The sequence below is a fragment of the Corapipo altera genome, unplaced genomic scaffold (genome assembly GCF_003945725.1).
Source record: "Corapipo altera isolate COAL_440 unplaced genomic scaffold, ASM394572v1 58, whole genome shotgun sequence".
In the NCBI taxonomy this organism is placed as follows: domain Eukaryota; kingdom Metazoa; phylum Chordata; class Aves; order Passeriformes; family Pipridae; genus Corapipo; species Corapipo altera.
Genome location: NW_020884898.1, coordinates 1691940 through 1715291, shown reverse-complemented (window position 1 = coordinate 1715291; position 23352 = coordinate 1691940). Strand labels below are relative to the sequence as shown.

Genomic DNA, 23352 nt, shown 5'->3' with positions numbered 1-23352 from the left:
GCCTTGTAATTTGAGTCAAACATATTAAAAAATGTTATGAGTAGTCATATTTATTTTGGTTAGTGGTGGAGGAAGAGAGGAGGGAAGAGGGGGTTGATTTTTTTTCTACAAAGGAACTAAAGTAAGCTTGTCTAAAAGTTCCAAAGTTAACTGTTTCAAAAGCAGTTTCTGTTAGATTAGGAAAATGCCTCGTTTTTTCGCAATCAGAATTGTGCTCTCTTGTTTCTGTGATTCTGGATTAAGTACTTGGATTTTCCCTGAGTGAGGTAGTGGAAGGAGCTTAGTTTTGTCTCAGTTTACCTCAACAAGAGAGACATTTCTGACTAACTTGTTGACTGACTGCTTTTAATTTTTTACACTGCTTCCTAAATATGTACATGCTTACTTCCAGTCAAAACAATACAAAAATCACACAGTGATATGATTCATGTCCGCTCCTAAGGTGTTGGTGAGAGTTGCTTTGTAAAGTGCAATATAGAGGTCTTTATTTTTGGAGTGTTTTTTTGGTTGTTTGTTTTGTTTTGAGTTCTGTTTTCTTTTGAAGAAAGATCTTGGTAAATCTTTTGCGTCAGCAGGTGTTATTTCTTGTTGCTTACTTTTAATTGTGAACTGCTGTGGTATGTGTCAGGACATCCTCATTCTGGAAACCATATGGTTTACCAGCCATTTCTTTACAATATTACTTCCTTTCAACTGAAACCTTGTGTACTTTATAAAGAAAGCCTTGTACTACTTCACTGGATCACTGACTTGATGATAGCATTTTTTTCAATTAGAATGTATAAGGCTAATTGAAGTGCAGAAGATTTTTTGTGTGACTTTCTTAAAAGCTTATTCTGAAATTGAAGGTTCTGGTAGTGTGCTGTATTTGTCTCTGTAAATTCATCAGAAGGTGAAGCCTTGTAAACCATCTTGACCACAGGATCCAGTTTTGATGTGTATATGGCTGTATGTAATGACACTGGACTGAAGACTTTCTACAACTTATGAAAGAGAAACTTATTTTTTTAATTTTTTTTTTAGTTTTTCCTTATAACTGGATATTCTTTTTGTATACTTGAATGGACTGACTTTTGAAAATTCAGCCATCAGCATAAGCAATTTGCTTTTTCCTGTTGTTTTTATATTTTAATGGTATTTCTAATATATGAAACCACTTATATTTTGCTTCTTGGCACATCTGATTGAAAAGATAGACTTCAGGAAGATAATTCTTTTTTCATGAGTTTTAAGTTATAAAATAAGTAATTCAAAATGTTTGCAGCCTTCTTTGCTTGCAGTCTGCTTTCATTGCTGACTTTTTCCTCTGAATAAACGTCACCATCTTTCAGCTGGTTTTTTCCCCTGTGTTTGTTGCTTCATAAAGTTGTAAGGCCTAATCAGTGATACAGATTTGTGTCACCTGTAGTTGGCTTTGTGAAGAATGTCAGTCTGGTTTCAAGTTTTGACTAAATCAGAAATTGCAGAGAACAGAAGTTCAGAGGGAAAACATCTATGCTTTTCATAAAGGTTTTCACTTCTGTGTTTGAGAGTCCAGTTCTTCTTACTCTTCTACAAAAGAAAAAGAAATTCATGTATGTCTCTGCATGGATGATTTTTCAGATCTGCCTGCACATGCAAAATTCTTTGCCTGATGTCTGAAATCTCTTTAAAGAATTCTGTCGACTTAACTTCAGTGTAACAAGAAAAAAGAATGTTTAATCTCCTTCCATAATTTTCTCTTGTTAGCTCCTTTCTTGATCTTCTGGTGTGACGCCATCATCCTGCCTTCACTTGTGCAACTCCTTTACTTGAACTGCTCTTTCAGAAGTTGAGTCTGAATCTTTCAGGTCAATCCATTCACCTAAATCTCTCATTCCATCCAGGCTTTGCTATTCTCTATGTAAGATCAGCTCTGCTTTTCTGACCTTGAAAGAATGCCATCCTATCCAACCTTTATTCTTTGAGAATGCTACTTCAGACATGTCCTAAACCACGACTGGGACCCTGTTGTCCCTTTATTTATCCTGGTGACCTTATCTTTATCACATGAAATATAAACAAGTTATTTTCACTTTCAAAGTCTCTTTGCACTTACGGATTGCAGTTCCAGACTTTATTACCAGGTCAAGAGATGATTAGGTATCTTAATATTTTACTCTTTTTTACTTCCTTCTATCTTCTTCCTCAACTGAGGAGTTCTTTTATGAACCACTAAATTATTTGAGACCTTGCTGTGAAACATTGCTGTTTGTATCTAGAAATACCGAACTGCTGGTGTTCAGTCCCTGAACTACCCTCTAACATGTTCAACAGTGTTATGCTTGTGTATTCATATTTGCCTGCTTCCCCTTGGCTGTCGTTTTTTTCCTACTGAGATTGTAAATTTCTCTGTGAAAAGGCTTCCTGATGTGTTACTTGGTCTAGTAGTTGAAAGAATAATAGCAATTACTAAAATAACAATGGATCAGTGAAATGAGTGGAGCTATTGCAAATGTCATGTCTTAAATATTGTTTTGGATAAAATGCATTTCTACAGTACTTGTGAGTTTGTGCAGTTCCAGTGGTGCTGGGCTTCTTTTTAAAAACTTGTTAGTGCTTGACTTTTGTCCAGTCAGAATTCTGTCTCCACTTTTCTCTCTATGACTCCAGTTACCTAAGTCTGCTTGCCTGATTGTGTTTTTATGTGTATATTTCAGAGGGTAAAAAACTATGATGTGTTTACTTTGCTGTTTGTGGTGCCTGAAGGTCTGCTAGTGACAACAGTCTGAAGGCAGTAAATTTGTTAATGGTTAGATCTAGAAATTGCAAGAGGGATCAACAATAGTGATAAAGCTTTGAGTTTAGAGAGGTGAGTGTTAGAGAATACAAGTTTGTTCCCTCTCCTCCAGAATTGCTCAAGACTGCACTTTTTTGAAGTTGATACATTAGTCAGAATAGGAATCTAGTTTCAGCAGTATTAAGATGTTTTTACAACCTCGTTAGTTACCTCAAAAGAATGTCAAAGTCACTAATATATAATGTGGCAATCTCCAAATGATGCCTATAAAACTTTTATACCACATGGACTTAATTTTTTTGTAAGTATTTGCATATGTACAGCTGCACGCACATGTTTAGAATGTGTCCCTCTTCAATGTTTTAGCTGATCATAGACAGCTCAGTGCAATACCACTGAAAAACTACCTGTTAGTTTTGATCTCTGTTGCTTTCTAGAACAGAACATTACAGAACAAACTATAAGAGAATTTGAGTAGCCAGGAGACAATTTTAACCTTGTAGATGTTCAGGAAACAAAAAGAGAGTACCTTTCTCTTCCAGAAACAATTCCAGTAGAGACTAGATTGAAATAAAGTTGTTCAAATAATCAAAGTTTATTCTTTAAGTAAGATATATATTAATCAAGTAATATTTGTGCCATTTAGGAACATGAGGACTCCAAGTCCATTAAGATGATCTTATATTTGGTTTGCATGGCAAAGTTTTAGTAACAGAGGGACTGTGGGGTGGCTTCTGTGAGAAGCTGCCAGAAGCTTCCCCCACATCTGATAAAGCCAGTGCCAGACCTGCTGCTGATCCCCATCAATGATGGTGGTAGAGCCTGTGCAGAAGTCTGTTGCAGGCAGGGAAGAGAGCAGTGAGAATATGTGAGAGAAATGGGTCTGGAAACACCGAGGTCAGTGCAGAAGGAGGAGGAAGAGGTGCACCAGGTGCCAGAACAGAGATTCCCCTGCAGCCCTTGGTGCGCAGACCATGGTGAGGCAGCTGTGCCCTGCAGCCTATGGAGGTCCACAGTGGAGGAGAGATCCACCTGCAGCTTGTGGAGGACTTGACGATGGAGCAGGCTGATGCTTGAAGGAGGCTGTGACACTATGGGAAACCCACACTGGAGCAGGCTCCTGGCAGAACATGTGGACCCGTGGAGAGAGAAGCCCATGGTAGAGCAGATTTTCTGGCAGGACTTGTGACCCAGCAGGGGATACATGCTGGAGCAGCCTGTTCCTGAAGGGGACAGTAAGCTGTGGAAGGGACCCATGCTGGAGCAGTTAATGAAGAACTGCAACTTGCAAGAAGGATTCATGTTGGAGAAGTTTGTGGAAGACTGTCTCCTGTGGGTGGGGCCCCATGGTGGAGCAGGGGAAGAGTGTGAGGGGTCCTCCCGCTGAAGAGAAAGGAGTGGCAGAGACAACATGTGATGAACTGACCACAGCCCCCAGTCACCGTCCCCATGCGTCACTGGGGGGAAGGAGGTCGAGAGGATAAAATTAAGCTCAGGAGGAAGGGAGTTGCTACCCTACTCTGATTTGATTGGTAGTAAAATTAAGTTCCCCAAGTTGAATCTATTTTGCCTTTGACGGTAACTGGTGAGTGATCTCTCCCTGCCCTCATCTTGACCCATGAACCTTTCATGACGTATTTTCTCCCCTCTTACACTGAGAAGGGGAATAATAAAAAAGCTTTAGTGGGCACCAGGCATCCAGCCAAGATCAAATCACCAAACTTCTAGTACAACCAGGAGCTGAAAAATAATGTGTTTAAATTCCTGTAGGTTCTAAGTTGTTTGTTGGATAAAGAAAAGAGAGAGCCATCAGATGACAAAGTAATTTAGAATGTCAGTTCTTGGTAGATGCTTAAACATCCATAGGTAAGTTAACTTGCAGCAAACAGATCTCTATGAAAGAACTGCTCTTGGCTTTAGTTGCATGCTGTGTTTTGATAATATGCTCCTTATCATATATTAGGCAGGCAAAGACATTCTTACTTTAAGGGAAAAGCCCCAAACTTTGTAGGTAAGCTTGTTTGCTTTTTATACATGTGACAAGATTAAGTCAAATTTTGCCTCTTTTGACATTAGAGTCTATGTTGGGATTTCACGGAATATAAATTAAGTAGGATTTACTTCTGTGTGCCTGGAGATTAGAGAAGTATGTTACACCTATAAGTTTGAAGATGTCAGATCAGTTTTTGTCCCAACGTATTTCTTGTCTTTTACGTTCTCCTGTTTTTGCTTATAGGTAAGATTGTGCCAAAACCCAAAGCTTCAACTCAAAAACAGCCCACCTTACATACTTGACATTCTACCTGACACTTACCAACATTTGCGACTTATACTGAGCAAATATGATGACAACCAGAAACTTGCACAACTCAGTGAGAACGAATATTTTAAAATCTACATTGACAGTCTTATGAAAAAATCAAAACGGGCTATAAGACTCTTCAAAGAAGGAAAGGAAAGAATGTATGAGGAGCAGTCACAGGACAGGTAAGTGAAATATTAAAATATGAAGTAGATTATTGGGTCTGTCTGCATTCTTAACACTGTTGTCTGCAGCCATTGTGTTTTGACATTTTTAATTATTTAAAGAGCAGAAACATTCATTGCTTGGATTCATTGACCCTGCAGGTCAATCAGGAATTTGCTGGATTTGTTCCACTGTATGCTCTTATCCGTCACTTTGTGACCTTTAAAACCAAGTGCATTTCCTTCATAAAACATTCATTTAATTGTAATTACTTATTCACGGGGCCCTGCAGTATGTAGTTTTTCCTGTGGTAGAGAGAGTGACTTTTAACTTGGCTTGAGCTTGACCTCCCTACCCCAGTTCTTAAAACTGTGGGAGCCGTGATGGATGTTGACTTGGAGCTTTCACAAGGGATGGAATGAGAGAAAACAATATTCACATTTTTCAGATATTATGTGGTGTTAGCATAAGGTGATGATAATGCTAGTTTGGTGCTGAGAAGTTGTATCAGAAACCTAACGGATTCCTGATTTGCAGTGATTCAGTTTTAATAAAAGGAATAATGTCTGCTTTATCTGTACTCTTGGTGGTAACTGAAGAGGTTTTTAATATTTGATTTTATTATCTAATACTTTAAAAATAGTATTTCAGGAAATTCTTTGCAAAATCTACCATCTTGTTTTGGGAAGGAGGGGATATAACAGTGCTTGTGGCCATTAGTCTTTGCCATGTGTCGTATAACTTTAAATCTGTGCAAATAAGAGAGATGATGTTCTTTCCAGAGTCCCCTCTTTTTAGAGGAGATAGTGGGGAGTGGGAAACAAAGTGAATGGAGGATTGAATCCCTGTTCTTCTGACTACACCTGAGCTCTGAGGCAGGCATGGTTGCAGTATAGTTTTACAGCTGGTGAAAGTGTTGGTAGAAGCAGTGAAATGTCTACATTCTTGTAAATGTCACTGCTGTTATGTTTGATTTATACATATGTTCCTTCCAGATCTTTAGCAATGATGATAGCTGTTCAGTATACTGTGGTAGTCTCCTGTACTTGGTAGGGTATCTGAAGTTTGCTTAACATCTAAGGAATTTTTTTTTTTTTTAAAGTAAGTAAAGACTGTCCAATTGGGAATATATGTAGAGAAAATGCTCCAAGAGGAGCAAAATGCACTGTTTGAGCTGTTTTAGTGACAAGTACAGATTTTGATAAATGTGTTTGGTGTTTGAATTCCTAGGTATGTAAAAGAACGTTTTCGGTGTAGATATATTCTTACCAGAATGCCTGGAAGAATTGTTCAGCATGGAACCTGTGGCTTCTTTTTTAAGTATCCCATTTGTTGTATGTGCAGAAGTCATTGTGTTGCAAAGGAAATAAGAATTTTCTATTGTGAGGGAAATTTGACAAGTGGTGCCATTATATAAACAGGTTCTATTTTGATATACCTGTGTTGTATGAAAGCCCCATCTACGTAAGGTTTTGCTTACAGTTAGCAATAAGTTAAAGCCAGTTTCAGTGTCACTTTTTCAGAATATCTGCTATTACTGCTTGAATGACTGTGCAGAAATTGTCTTTAGTAATTTTATCTAGTTGTTAGTTGCTTTCTTCTTTCCAGTGACCTGCTTCATTTTCCTGTGTTAGGGTAACAGTGGTGATATAAGGATGTCTTGTGAAGCAGACAGTTTTTGAGGAAGGTACAGTTAACATATTTACTGTCTTTTTATTTGAATCATTCTTGTGACATGATTAGAGGAGGGATTTTAAAGCAAATCATACTAATGAAGTGCACTGAATCACAATAACTACTTCAGGCTCTCTAAATTTGTATTTCAGAAGGTGACAACTGTGTTATTTTGCCTAACTGATGGAGTTTGAAGCTTGAGGAAAGGAGGGCAATAGAAGTGTTTTTCCTGTGTTTGAATTTTTAGCTGTGTTTCCTATACAACCTGCATTCTGACTGTATGTCAACCTGCTTAAACAAAAAAACTGTAAGCATTATTTCAGCAGCTCATGCCATTCCAAGTTAAAGCTACATCTTTATGATTTCAGTGCACCCTCTTTCGTCTACTGGTAGTGGTTAATCTGTATGTGTGTCGTAGTTTAAAGTTGACTGAAGGTGTACTTGTTTGCTGAGCCCTATGACTAGGTATCTGAGCAAAAAGCAAAACAGTGCTTCCACACACTTAATCATGTTAATTCTTGGTAACTTAATAAAGAAGTCGTTAATATTTTTAGCTTATTTGCTTCCAAATATGCCTACATTAACCTAAATACATTATTTGTTAGCATTATGATGCAATCATAGGAACGATCATTTAAAGATATGTTTTTGAAGATGTTTCTAAAATGAATGTCAAATTGAAATAGTCAGTTTGTAGTAGAAGTATTGGGAAGTAGTCAGTTTTAAAAAAAAGGCAAGGCAAATGTTGACACCTGGACAGTTTCTATGTTGTTTTTTTTTCATTTCTCTTTTGGCTTCTGGATAGAAGGTCATCATGGAAAAGAGAAACTGGCTGTGTTTGGAAGCATTCTTTATATATATTTGATTGGTATAATTTTAATCTATTAGCATTATTAAATAATATTTTTACTTCTATAGTGATGGTACATTTAGGAACCAGTGCACATATACATGTGATTTTATTTGTCTGATGACACCAAAGTTACTCCATTGTGAATAATTTGTCATAAATTTTAATTCTCAAAGAACCTGTGGATGAAACAAGATAATGTGCCCATCAGATTATGTACAAGAGCTTACACTGTGTTAGTGCTGCTTCTCTACCTTGTTTCCATATCAAATACATGTCTAAGAGTAGTTGGTGCTGTTGTTCTGTACTGTATTGGATGAATCTTGCTAAGTGGAGAAAGCAGGGTTTACAGGTTTGTTTGTTGTGTTTGAACTGCATCTGTCCTCTGGCTATGATGTCTACTTTGAAATTATGTCCTCTCGATCCTCTTGCTTAATGAAGTAGGAGATGATGGTTCAGTAAGTTCTGTAAGCTGTACTAGATATAGGCTTCACAGAAGTTCCAGTATGAATGAGGTAATTTTACGATCTTTTTGTCACAGATTTTACTTTCTAAAAGGTTATTAACCCAGGTTTATTAAAACTACTCATTCAGGTACATCTACTCTTAAAAGGCTTTCTGTGTCTTCAAGGGTTTTGTTTTTTGTTGGGCCCCTTTTTTTTTGGTTCTCTTTGTTTATTGGGAAGTAAAATAAAGCTGGAAAACATCTTTTCTGTGAAGTCCAAACTTCCTTTCTTCTTGCTGCATTCCAGAATTATGCATCCAGAAAAAGTAAAAACTTCGTAGAATGGCAGTTTTTCAGATAAATGTGTTAGCCAGGTGTAGAAATAAAGCACGTCAGTTATAATAATGAGACTAGAGGAGGAATAAAGTGGCAGTGAGGAGATTACATTTGGATTCGTTCAAGATGCTGGACATGATCTTCAGGGCTAACACTACTGCTTTTTACTAATGGAGACAAGTGGGAGGTTTCCTGTGCTTACCTGTAAATCATGTCCTTGGAAGAATACATCTTTTGATGAAATTTATTCATTGACTGTTTTAATGTTGCATGCCTTCTGCTGTATGCCCTTTATTTGAGGAGAAGTGGAAAAGTATAAAACCAGGGTGTATAATTAACAATATCTTAAATGCTTCTCCGTTTGGCCAAAGTAAGTTGACTATTTTTAAGTGGCATTCCAGAAGTGGAAGGTAAAAAGAAAGATGGGTATTTCTTAAGTAGTAGGTGGTACTTGTTTGAAGGTGGCAAGAGGAGAAGAGCTAAAGTGGTTTTGGGGCCAGTGTAGAAACAGATGTGCACATAGGGAAAGTCAGAGTCAAAGCAGTCCTTTGAGGTGATCACAAAACTACTCCTGTTTCTGTATAGAAAGTCTTACTAAATTCTCTTGTGCATCTGGCAATTTGATGTCATGATTCAAATTGTGTGTTTCTAAATTGTACAGCTTGTTTAAATGTTTAATTAGTGCAGAATTCTTATACTCTCTTCAGGCTTCTGAGGAGGTCTTATCTACAGTTCAAGCAATAGATCAGGTTCTCCTTTGTTACTGTTCATGTTGGTTAACGGGTTTATAGAATATGCCATTTCTCTTCCTTAAGTCTGCATTGACAATTGAGATCAGTTAAGGTTCTTGAATCAAGTCCTTGAACTGGCACATCAAATTACACAGCATTCTTGGTAGAGACCTTTCTACTGCAGAAATTTCTGGCGTATTCCCTCCTTACCCTGAAAATATGGACTTGATGAGAAGTTAAAACAGCATCAGGATGAGTGTCAGGTATTCCAGCTGTAATACAGTAACAACCATTTGTGTACTTCTGTCCTGTGGTAAGTGTAAGCTAGCATACCCTGCTTCTTTGAATTACCTCATGTTCTACCACAAACTTGCTGTTTTATTTGTAGGAATTTAGGAAGTTTATAACTCAGCTAGCCTCACAACTTGTTTGTGTCTCCAGGCAGAGGAAGTTTTGTTGATTAAAAGAAGGATCAGGAAGAGTAAAGTTTTGATTCAGGATGATTTTATTTGGACAAGTTAAGATTGTTTTGGCTGATGGTTTTCTTGTTTGACAAATAGAATGTACAGATTCACAAAAGGATGTTACTGGCTCTTTTCGTAGAGCCAGTTTTGGCTATTGGTTGACATCACACAGATAACTTGATAATTGTCGAATAAAGTAAAAGTTACGGGCTTCCTAGAATCCTGTGACTTGTTCCATTTTCCTAGCATATTATGTAGTTTTTAGTCTTCATTAAATTCTGAGCTGAACAGTTAGGCTGTACATGTCATCCATCTGTTGCTTAACATGATATGTAAACCCCTCTACTTTAAACTATGTCAACACATTTTAGAGATGAAATATATTGACTGTTTAATCTTGCTGAAGCTAAGGGAAAGAAATCTAGTATTTGTTTTTTTTTTCCCCCACCTGTATTTTTAGATGATTCCTTCAATAGATTTTTAGGAAAGGTAGTTGCATTAATCTGCTTGAATGTCTTCTGGAGTGTTGACTCATTGCTTAAAACTCCTGTGCTGTCTATAGGAAAAAGAGGACACTTCTCCTTCAATGTACAACCTATATTAAGGTAATTGGGAGTGGAACTTGGCTACAATAAATAGCCTCTAAGAAAGAGGGTTCTTCTGAGGAAAAGAGAGTAGATGACTGATTGAGTGGGGTTGCATGGGAAGAGGAAATGCAATGAATTTTTTTTTAAGCTTTTATGTTATGGTGAGAATTTCCACCCCCTTTTCCCCTCCTTGTTCCTTAGATGTGATATAAAACCAGATGTGAGCCAAACAGCTTTAATAAGCCCCTTGGTGTACCTGACCCACATGAGTAACTGAGCTTCAGTGCAGACTTGGTGAAGCACAAGCCATTTGCTATTTTTGGTTCTAGTCTAAATTAAACAAGGAATGTTATACAAACACACTTTTCAAACAAAGGGACTCTTGTTGCAGAGGGCAGGTGAGAATGCGTGGAGGTTACAAATGGTAAGGCGGTATTATGACAGCTTGTTCTCAACATAAATGCAAACAGCCTGTGTGACTGCAGTAGTTGTAAGGCAAAATTTAAGTTTTTAGATTTTTTTTTTTTAATCTTCACTGCTTGGGGGGGGAGGGTGTTGCTAAATGGGAACAAAGGAAGTAATAGTAGCAGAGTTACTTAAAAGCAACTATTTATTCAGATTGCAGAGGAAGACAAGGATTTTAAAACCACAAAAGATGGTAATGAAAAAATAATGGCTTGTAAATTCTTCTAATTGATTTAGATCCTTCATCTGTATCTAGTTGTGTAGAGGAGAGATATGTGCACTTTGTCTTTTACATTTCAGTCTTATAAAATCAGACAGCATTTTCTATGTTAGTGCAAGGTGTCTTTCAAACATCATCTTACAAATAATGTGGTGTTGACAGTCACATCTCACAGTTCAGCTGCTTTTGAGGGGATATACATACTCTGAGATCCTCCTTGTTGCCCTTTTTGTAACCATTTATACCTGTGAAAAGTGTACATGATAATGTTGCCAAATTTTAAGGTGCCACAGGATTTATACCCACTTTGTGCATGTGTGAAAGGTCTCAAAAAGCACAAAGTTAGGGGAATCAGTCCTGGAGACTTTTCATATGTTACACGTTAACTTCTTTTATGATAAACCTAATGACAGTTCTACTAACTAGGATTATACAGTATGACTGATGCAATATCTATATGGGCATAGTTTTCTACGTGATTTCATTTCATGTAAAGTGAGCTGGGGAAAATAGGTGGTTTTCTGAAAATATAGTACTCTTAATCAGAGGGGTCTGGAAATACTCCAGTGCATTTGGCAGTGAGGATAATAGTATCATTTCTGCTCTGTAACAGCTTTTTTCACATCCCTTCACTATACTTGTCTGCATGGTCTCTGTAGGGAACAGCTGTGCATGTGGAGGCTGGCCATGGTCACTAGCTATAAATAGAGCTATGTCCTTAGGTATGATAAAGTCCAGCTGATCTCATCAAGATAGCAACTTCAGGAACTTTTTGAAGAAGAGACAGCACTGACTCCTGAATTTACCGTGAGGAAAAGTAATGGACCTGAATGGATCTTTCATGACTCACTTTTGAATGCGCAGTTGATTCTTAAAAAATTTACTCTCTGCTTCTCTGTCAGAAGTATTCTATGTTCAGTGGTAAGGTATTTGGTTTAGGATGTTCTCAACACTAGCCTGTGGGATGGAAGGTACTTACCATGCAAGAAAAAACGCAGAGGAAGCTTTTAAAAGAAAGCATCCATTTTTATGAAATGTATGCCTAAATATATAAGCACATCTAATTTTATTTTCAGGTTATAAAAATAAATGATTTCCTTTCCCTAATCTTCTGTGGCGTTGTTTTCCATTAAAAATTAGAGACATGAAAGAATAAAAGTCTGCTTTTATGCTATGAAGAAATGAAAAGGAAGTTGGGAATAATCACTTTCAAGTGGTACACTTGCTGTTTAGTCGATAGAAGCTCTTTGAAAGTAAAGTAAAGCCAGTTTATAAAAACAGACATGCTGTAGTGGTAATCGTTTTATTTAAAGAATGCTTGATCAAAAATCAGCCTAAAAGACATGCTCCCTGTGCATCAAAACCTGGTAAAGACCATTTCACTACCCTGTACAGAGTAAGAAATAACCTTAATCTGAAAAAGGGGTGAAAGTACATGTTGTGATTAACACAACTGAAGCCTGAGTTCAAAACAAGAGAGACAGAGTGAGTTATTGATGGAGAGGACAATGGATGGAACTCTCCACTGAAGTCTGCTGTGCTAGGAAGAGAGTACTTTGATAATTTTAAAATACTTTGTGATCATTTGACATAATTTTTCTTCCTATTCTGTTCTTTGCTTCAGTATTAATAATGTGAATTTACTTGAGTCATACTAAAAATGACAGAGTTAATATAACTATTTAGTAAGTCTTTTTATCAGTGGCTGCACATTCTCAAGTTAACTTTGTCTTTACAGATTCTACAATAATACTGTGCATGCTCTGGAATCAGTCAAAGCTTTAATATTGTTAATTGATACTGGAGGAACAAGGACTTATAGTTAAATATGTATGTTTGTGTTGTCTGCATGAAACAGTTCTGCTACTTGTAAGTTTAATATGTTGGCATATTTCATTCTTTTATATTGAACAATTCCAGATGATTTAACAGCATGTTCTCTTGAGGGCCAGTTTAGGAGTACCATTTGCTTGATTTGAAAGAAAATATGATATTTACACAAAAGACTGTACAATGAATGCAACTATTAAAAAAATTGAAAAAACCAGAACAAGTAGTACACAGAAAGTACCAAGAGTAAACTGTGTCTGAAAAGAAGCATGTCTTTTAACACATAGCACAAATAGAAAAAGAAGTCAGTAAGTGAACTTATATGAGGGATAAAACTCCCTGAGCAAGCAGCCAGGTGACTGTCATCAGTGTCTGTATAGATGACTAACATATTTTGAATCTTTCTGTTTTGCAACCAAGGTATTCATTGTTGAAATATTTTTATATTTGTCTCTAGCATATGATAAAATATTGTGTACTTTCCCCGTCATTTGCTCAGATTTCACATGTCAGAATCAAAGAACTATCCTGTTTTCTAATGGAAGATTTTCACCATAATCTGTTTATTATCCAATTCTTAACGTTGTGTTAAGTGAGATACATACTGAAGAATGTATTGACTTTATTCTTGCAAATACCCTGACAGATCAGAAAAGTGGTGAAGAAATAATGATGTTAGTTCATTTTAGTAATATTTGGTTATAATTATTACTTTACTTTCTCTGGTATGATATAGGGGAAACATAAAAGTAGCAAATGTGTAAGAAACACATTTCCGGGGTACATGATGAAAGATTATAATCAATGGTAACATATGGATTGAGCTAAATTTAATTTCTGTATGGGTAAGGTTGATGTGATGTCTCTGCAACAGGACTTTGTTTTTTTTATCCTTGAATGGTAAAACAGTGGAGAAGTTATTTCAGCATAGTGTCTGATGTATTGTATATATCAGGACTCTGTTGGGAACCTAAACAATCCACCTGGCAAGTTAGTCTTTTACTGTTATTGGCTGGTCTTTGGCAACCTCTATGACTGTACAGTGGGAGAAAAATTTGAGGGGAAAAATAATTGTTTCATTTTTTTCCTCTACTAGATGCAATTGTGGGAATGTTCACAAAACATGATCTTGTTTTCCCCTAAGCTAAAATAGTGAAACTATATGGCTTTGAAACTTGAAGCAACAATAAATAGGAAAATGATTCCTGTCTTCTGTACAAAAAATATGCATGAAGATTGTTATTTATTGCACAAATCTTACTCAGAGTTGTCATTAGCAATAGTTAGAGCCTTACTTTGTTCTGTCTGTGATATTAAACAGATGTGTCTATAGAAATAAAATCCACCACCATATCTCATTTTAAGTATTAACCCCAGTTTTGCACCTACCTTCCATAATGTAAATGTGTCTTCTGTTGGGAGTAATACTGAATAGTAAGCTAAGGAAGTCTTATCAGCTCTTGATTATCTACTGTCTCTCCTTCTCTTGAGCTCAAATCCGAAGTATTACACAGTGTCTGTGTTGATATGATCAAGAGTGGAGAATATCTAGACCCTTGAGATATAATACTTGACATATTACAGGATTGGATTAGGAGAAAGAAAAGGATCTATGGGCTTGTCTATAAGTGAGTAAAGTAAGTGTCTCTTGCAGGTCCTGATTAGTTATATCTGGAGCCCAGTGTCCATCTCTTTTTCTTGTATCTGTTGACTAACTCATTCAAAGAACTAAAACCTACATACTTAGTGGAAAATCTGGGATCACTCCCTAGCTTGTATAGAGGAATATTCTGTAACAAATTATAGTCTTGATTATGCTATGAATGAAGAAACATTTTAATAAGATTAATTATTTCTTTTTTTGTGTGTGAGTGCCAGGCCTTAGTGATATCCTAGATGCTTTTGCTAACCTCTTTATTTGTCCTGAAAAAAACCCCAAACACCTTCATTAACTCTATATCAGAAATCTTACTTTTTAAGAGAAGTTCATTTGTTAGTTATCACGTTTAAAATAGGTCATTTTGGGCAATACTGTATTATTTAGGAAATGACTGCATGAGAAAAGATTTGCCTCCCGTTACAAGCTGAAGGGCATTAATGCAAGACAGACAAATGTATTAGCATCTGTTTTCAAACTGTTCCAATAGAAAATGGTCCTCAGCCAACAGAATATTCTGTGAACTCATCTCAGAGTTGTTTCTGAGTCATGAATGTCCATCATGGGAAGTATGAAATGCAGGGTCAGTAAATAAAACATCGTGTACCTAAGAACATTTGCTAGAACAATGCTTAATTTTTTTAAAAGCAGTCATTTATTTGTGTGACCTTACAGGTGTATATCCAAGAGCAGGCCTTTAATTCTAACTACTCTCTAGCGGGATGAAGAGAAACACCTTCAGATGTTTTCATGACAATATTTTAAACAGTTTGTGGGGCTACAGAGAATTAGTCATTACATAACTTGTAAAAAATGAAATTATTGTGTTACTAGATTACTTTAGGGTTTAATATCAAACTCCTTGAGCATCATTCTTATTTTTGGAGAATGCTTAGATTTGACAGAGAAAAATAAACAGTTTCTTTAAAGTCAAAGTTAGAACTTTCAGCAAATATGGTACATAAGCCTTCCATCAGTACACTTAGAATAGAACTGTGTAAGTTGTATTTAATACTCTATAAATGTCATGCATGTTTAAGGAAGCTATAATGAAACAAATAGAGCCTGAAAACATTTGAGTTTGTTAAAATATTCAGCCTGTTGTGAAATTTCTGAAGTGGAGAACCTGTGTTCCAACTATTGTTTGTCATTAAAAGTGATGACAGTCTCTGTTAAGAACATCCACTTGCCTAATATGCCAGCAATAAAGGAGATGACTTATAACTTAGCTTGGTTTTGTCTCTTTATTTCTAAGTACTTGGTTTTAAGATACTAGAAGAAAACTCTAGGGTTTTAGTAACAAAATATTGTTCTAGATTTCAGCTCTGAAATACTAAAATAGGAAAAATGCATATTCAGTTGCTAGGCCACCCCAGTAATGCCAGGGTCATAATGAAAAGGCTGCGGCTATTTTTTTTGTTGTAACAGGGTTGGAACACCTCTGCTTTATTTTTAGTTAGGTAAGTTTTTGCTGGTTACCTCAGTCATTGTAGGTCACTTAGATGGAAATATTATGCCATTTGATTCACAGTATAGCACTTTCAGGCCTTCCTAGAATTAAGAGTAGTTTTTAGGTTCTGTGCTGTTTGGCTAGTGCAGCAGAGTAATGGTGGATAGGAGCACTGATAAAGGCTTCTGTAAAGGCTTCTGTATGTTCTATCTTCATAGGAATTTTTAATCCACTTCATAACTGCATCTTACTGACAGCTCATTCCCAGTGGCTAATGCTTCAGTGGTTTTACAACTTAATGATATATACTCTGTATTGCAATTGGGAAAATAGAGAATGTGGCATATATAGACAATTTTTTTTGTCTTGCTGAGAAAGTCATATGTCAGCAGCCTGAAATCCTGTCCAGTATTTTTTTTAAATGAGCTTCTTTAGGCTAGCAGACTGGAAGCCTGTATTGTACTATTTTGTTCAGATCTCTGCCTATCCTTTTTACTCCTTAATTCATAGCTGTACCAAATACACAAAGATTCAAAGCAGAAAAAAAAAAGTATATAGCATCCTGTTCATGTGTTTCCTTTTACTGTTAATCCTGATAATTAATGCCCTATGAGGAATGGGGCTCTAATCACTTGCAGAGCACAGTAATGTAAGAAGACAGTGCTCATCTGGGGGGTGTTCAGGAGGATGGATCAGTGGTGACCCAGTCGGTGCACAGCTGTCCTCCAGTCTGTGTGTATGTGGTTTCATTAACTACACACATATGTGACTGACAGGCCCATAATGATTGTCTGAAAGGAACCTTGCCTTATGAAGCTGTCTAAGTGCCACTGAGAGAGTTGCTTGTTTTCTCTCATTTTTCTACTTTTTGGGGGAGGAAGAAAAGAATGGGGGAGGGAAGCTGTTTTGTGAAGATCGTGGATCCCAGCAGTCACTTTGAAATAATCTTTAATGAATCCCAATGCAGGAAGAGAAATGTCTGAACACCACATAGCAGTTTTTAGTGGCTTAGAGGAAATATGAATGCAAAATCCCTTTCTGAAAGGACTGAGGGTTTTTCAGAGTTTTCATTTGTTTGTACTGTATGAATTCAGTGTTGCTAGTGCTACACTGTAATGAGCACTGTAAAAGAGACTCTTTTTTTAGAATATTAAAATATATTTTAAAATGAACTTAGGGTACAGACTGTTGGACATTTGTTTTAAAAATCAGTCTTTTATTGTGTGATTTCTGGGAATGCAGTTTGTCACTGGAGTGGATTACTGAAAGGACTTTTGACATGCTTTCTCAAAACCAATAAGCACAAGCCACTCAGCTTCTGGAAACAGGATGGCTAGTGAAGTGTTAGAGAAATAAATTAGCTTATGTTTACTCAGCATAAAGAAAGCAAGAAAAAAAGAGCAAGACCTATCTCTTAGTGTCTGTTGTAACGTGGTAAAAATGTCTAGTGGCTGAATCCTTCCAATATTACGGACAGAAGAGTTGTTTCTGTTAAAGCACTTTGAGGCACCTGTTGGGAAGAGAAGACATGTAAATGTACTATTCTTTTGTTTGTTTGTACTTAGTTTTTGGGTAATCCTGTACTCCACAGAAAATCTTTCCAAGGCGATCTTTTCCTTGGGCAGTTATTTGTTCACACTTGTTTTAAGCCTGTTAAGGAGTTCTGTCTGCCTTGCACTTGATGTGCATAAATAACCTGGGAAGGGACAGTGAAAAGTAAGCCTTACAGTAAAATCAGCTGACAGCTGTGAAGATGTTTAAGATGTGGATATCCATGGATATGCAATTTAAGATACTTGTCATATCCTTCCGTACCTTTGTGGAACACCAGTTCCATGAGTGCCAGCCATTTGATGTATTAACAGGAGGCAGAGTATTTGTCACTGGAAAATTATTGTATGGGTTAGAGTTGCCAAGAGAGGGAAAAAAATTGTCTCAAAGGATGTTTCATGTCCTACTTTACCCTGTATGCTTAGATCTGGAAACTCTTACAACTTTCCTGTGTGGTGGCTTTATTTGTTTGTTTTTGTTTGTAAAAGCTTAGCTAAGAATCTAGAGTGAAAGAAAATGGAAAGGTAATGCTATTTCAGTACAACTCCCATATATTCTATTCCTGGATTTTTGATTTGCTTTGTGTAACAGCAGATGGCTCATCTATTGTTTCATTACTCTTTTGGGAGTCTGACACTCTATAGTGGGTGTGTGCTTTAGTGGAAAAAGAACAACCAAAGTAAGACTTTTTGTAATGGATGAACTCAGTTTATTAAACTGTGTTGATGACCTCCACAGTTCTAGCTCTTAAGATTTATTTTTATTTAAATGCTTAATATTGTGTCTAAATTCTGTCATCAAGGTGTTTTGTTGGGTTTTTTTTTATTGAAGTGTCAAGGGTAGTTTTGATTCAAAAGGGTTGTTCACTGTCACAAGCAGTGTTTTGTGAAATAGCATAATTTTGCCATATGCCTTGGGTTTCATTTGAGGTACTATGAATAAGCAGTGTGAGTGCTTTCAAAGAGGCATTCCTGCTGTCCCACATCAACCATGTGGGCTTTCAGTTAAGCTTCCCAGGAAGACAGCAACATATGTGTGCACAATGTGTGTATTATATTGGCGCCCACTCACAGTGTTGAAGATGTGTCAGCATTTCCAGAATAGTTCCCTATTTTAAGAGCCTTGTTTTAGCCTGCATATGAAAGTTGTCTGCACTGGAACTTTACACACAGTCTCAGCCATCATAGTTTCCAAGTGTGACTTTTTGCCAGGTGAACATAAACTGAATTAAATTAATGTATGCAAGTGGAATGGAAGATTTCCAGAGGCATGGTGTCATGATAGACTCTTCAAACTTTAACTCTGAAGCAGTACCTCACCATTAAGTGTACTGAAGCTATAGTGGATGCCACTGTTTTTGAAGAATTTTAAAGAGGTTGTAGTAAAAGAAGATGGCCTTGTGCTTGGGATTATGACTGTTGCCCGGGTTAAAAAGTGGTGATGTTTTTCTAATAATCGTGTTAGAGTATGAGGAGCCTGCAGTTTCATTGAATTTGTTTCAGCTGATTGAGGTTCTATCATTGTAATAGTCTAGAATTAAATGGTACCTCCTCTTCTTTATATACTGAGAAATGGGGTGTATTTTCTTATGTTTAACTGGGTTCCCCCAAGTTATAATGTTTTCTTGCTAGAAGCCTTTCTCTAATCGAGTAATCATTGTGTTTATTAAGGATGAACCACGGGGCAGGACACACTGATTCTGTAGCATGTGGGCGTCTGTGTAGGAGCCCAGTTCAGATTGGGTTTTGAAATAGATGGACTTCAAACATTTTGTTTGTGTGCAGAAACAATAACTTGCTTCTAGAGTTTCAAAAGCTACCTGCCAGAAACAAAATGTTGTTGTTGTTATAAGCTTGGGATTTATTTAGATGTGCTTATATTTGTTGGACAGAAATTTTATTTTGAATGAATATATTTTCAGCCCTGTTCGGTTGAATGCCATCTACAAGCCTCCATATAAATGGCAAATGGTTTCATTTGAGCAACAGCAGGCCGACTAGACAAGCCTGCAGTTTGAAGATAAGCGAATCAATGGTCTTCCACATTTTGAAATCCGAGCTGAGAACTGACACCCTTGGAAAGAACTCCTCTGTGTGAGCTGGACATTGCTGTAAAAACAGTTCTGTTGTGCAGCTCTGCTGGTCATGTTAGGACATCCAGGTGGATGTCTCACATTTCTGCAGTGGTAGATTATTCTTCTAATTATTGTTTTATATGGAATGAATCCTGCTCATGGCTTACTTAAACCTCTTGAGAGGAATTAGATGTGCAATATGTCAGGTAATATGCATAGTGACAGCAAATATGCAATTTGCTGACATTTTGTTTAGTTTTCATGCCTCCCTTAGGAAACACCAATAAATATTAATACCCAATAAATACAATTAAAAAAATAAGTAAAAGAATGTTGAATCAACAGCAACTTGAGATTTCCTGTTTCTGTTCTGAACCCCCTGTTAATGCATGCCCACCAACCAACTGTAACTGTCCAAACTTCAGAGTATCTTCTGGAACCTGAAACACTGACTGCAAAGAACAGTGAGCCCAGATGTTGCAAGAGTTTAGCCTCCTCCATGAGCTGGAGAGGTTGAAACCTGAAGCAAACAGTAGTGTAACCTTTTGTCCCTTTTTGAGAGTGGGTGGAGATTGGAGTGGGAAGAAGGATCTAGGTGATGACCTGGGCTTGGATGTAATCAGGTAGCTAGCAGGGTTCATGGAAAGTTAATGTGTTGGATACACAATCCAACTGCCCCTCTGATTAAATGAATCACTGTAGTCTGAATTCCTTTTAATGTCAGTCCAAGAGAATTGCGTGTCTAATGAAGTCTGCAGGTCACTAAGGCATTACATCTTGTGTAAAGCTCTAATTTAGAGTGCAGTAAATATGCATAGATGGTCAGCAACTACTGTGTTCTGCAGTAAATAGCTTTGCAGGATGATGATCATAAATGTGATTGAAAGGTCTCTGTCCTATTTTCTCCATCTGCAAAATGTGATTGTTTACTTAATTTATTCATGTTTTTAAGTGCTTCTGTCTTTTTCGCATCAGAGTGCACTGATATTTGATTAAATTCCTGATGCCTATGCTCACATTCACGTTTCCTCTGAATGATCCAAATCAAAGATGGAAGCAATCTCAGGCAAAGTCAAAATTTCTTCTAGGCCTTTATTTTTTAAGATACCATCTAATAATACTGTAACAGTGACGGGCCCATATGCAAGTCTATGTGTTTGAAAAGTTTAAGAGCAGTTTAAATTCCACAGAGATTTGATTCTGCTTAATAAAACGTACTTGATAACATACTGGTTTTGTGTATCCTTCTGGAGTTTTTCATTAAGACCATTCATTTTCTGGATTTAACATTAGGAAATTACTTTTTATTTATAATGGTATACTCCATTCAAGAGTAACTAGAAAGATGATAAAATACACGCCCATCACGATAACAAAAAAGGTGTTCAAATAGCCTTGGCTTAGTCATATTTCTTATTTTACAACTACTTTCATTTCTGTACAAGTCCTACATGCCCTGGAGCTCCCACTGTAATAGTTCTGCCTCATTTTCATAATTAGCCTTCCCTCCCCACTGCAGTGTTGCTAAAATGTCCCCAGGGTTCCTTCTTCCACAAGGCTTGATTCCCCTGTGAATTTAGGATGAATGTATGGCACCCTGGGGAGAAAAAGTATTGTAGTCAGCAGATTCAGCTGCCCATGACTGCAGTGTTATAATATAGTTTTACACTGACAGTAGAGATTTTACATACTCTTTAGCTTATAATGGAGAGAACTAGGTAGTAATAATACTGTCCCATCAAGGACTATTCAAACAATCACATGCATTTAAATAGATACTTTTTCATCTTTGAGTAATTAGAGAACATTTCTATTTTGCTAGTCCAGCAAGTGTTCACCAGACCTTCACAGAAAGCTTACTTTATTCTTTTTGATGTTGTTAATATTTGAGTGGCAGTTTTATTTGTGTAGTACTTTAACTCTTCAAAGTGGTGTTAGAAAGGGTAGTTAGATTTTTATGTTTGGAGAGATTTATTTTATGCTTTAGCTTTTTAACTTAGATACTTGATTGCACTGGGAGTTTTGCTTTGCTTTGCAATTCAATATGTGCCGTGTCCAGTATAATTTGTGGAGAAATCTGCATGTGAACCACTACATGATGCAGCTTAAATTTGTGCTTTCCAAATTAAATAGTAGAAACCTCTTCTCACTGTTCTGCTCAGAACAAAATATTAATAGAATATTACCAGCAAATTATTTTGGAATTTTATTTGTGAAGTAATGTGGCAAAGCAGCACAATGGAGATGAGTGTTAAAAGAAGACCAGTTTACTTCTACTCCTCCTTAAGTAAGTGGACTGAATTTGGTGAAGTCAGAGTTGGGATATATTCAACTTGACTTTGTGTTGCTCTTGTTTATAACAGTCTTAAAAGGTGTTAGATATGGCCAGAGAGGGTTGGAGGATAAAAGCTTGCCGAGGAAGAGTGAAGGAGGGGAAAGATACATGACCCACACTTGAACGTGATATCTTTGTGGCCTGTGGCTTTTTGACAAAAACAATAAGCATGAAATGAGTAGCATTATTCTGTTTTCTGTTATAACATTATGCATTTAGTAGCCCATGATCAGTAGCCAGTTAGTATAAAAGCAAGCAACTCCTCAGATTTCCTTCTCTCTGAATCTCTTTTTAGGGATAGAGGCATAGTCATTTAGAATAGTTTTATCAAATTTATAGACAGAGTTCACAAGGAGAACACACAAAATGCTGTCTGTGTGACTGGACATGTCTTAATGTCCCCTTGCTATATGTGATATCAGTGTTTTGTTCCTGAAAAATCAACGTTACCAGTCAATAGCTCTCTCCAAGGACTGTTTCAGTGTGTATAATTTAATTTGATTGCATTTGGCTTATGGTATCTATTTAATCTAGAATCTGTGAGTAAATTGAAGAGTGACCTATGTTTATGCACCTATGTTAAGTCAAAGCTAGTTGGAGGATTTGAGTGAAGAATTAAATAATATTTATTAGCTGAATTTTTCAGTAGCTAAAATTATTCAAATCTAATTTACCCACCGGTAAAGTTCTAATTTGTCATGTGTTCATTTTAACTTACAGTGACCTAATTAAAGTGCTTTGGTTTCATTTTCTCTGTCCCACACCATAAGTTTTAAGGGAAATGCTGGACAATGGCTGTCCAGAAATCTTCTGAACAATGAGATCCTGCCCGTCCGAACTACTGACTCTGCTGCTCCTGCCACCATTCCTTCCAAAAACTGTTCGTTGTTAGTGCATGCTTTTGGAAGCCTGTGCATCTTGTTGTTTGCAGGGTAAGCTTATTTTCAGGGCAAAGACTGCCTCAGTAATATATCTGAATACATGTGTCACAATTTGTCAACACACAGAGTTTTGCTTCTTTGAAAGGTGGTGTTATCCCGATATATTTGAATAAGCAAAGTTTTTGTCCATCTGTAATATTGACAGAGAGGTCAAGTTAAGGATGAAGGAAGTTGAGCTTTTACTTTTTTCACACTGGACTGTTTTGAATTGGAGTATGTGGGGAAATCACTCCAGCTGACACAAATATTATAACAGAGAGATGCATACTACAGTTTTAGGTAATATTACTCATCTCACTGTTGGAGATGCAATTGCTCTAAATTTTAAAGTTTGACTTAGGAAAATAGTTTTCTAGGATTAAGTTTTTTTGTCAAAGAAACCCCTCTTGTTTAAGTTTTGCGTAGTTATTTTAATAAGCTTATATGAGGAATTAGTTTATGCATCTCAAAGTTAACAGATGGGTTTTCATGTGCTGATCTACAACCTGACAAAAGAAGAATACATGTGAAGACTTGA

At 36.7% G+C, this 23352-nt stretch overlaps 1 protein-coding gene across 2 annotated transcripts in view; it reads left to right on the top strand.

Annotated features, from left to right (window-relative positions):
* Positions 1–23352, top strand: part of CBLB (Cbl proto-oncogene B) — a 133496-nt gene that overhangs the window by 6340 nt on the left and 103804 nt on the right. For both annotated transcript variants that reach the window (XM_027648732.1, XM_027648733.1), the window contains exon 3: positions 4995–5245. In XM_027648732.1, coding sequence (XP_027504533.1) covers positions 4995–5245 — 251 coding nt within the window. The remainder of the gene's footprint in view (positions 1–4994; positions 5246–23352) is intronic.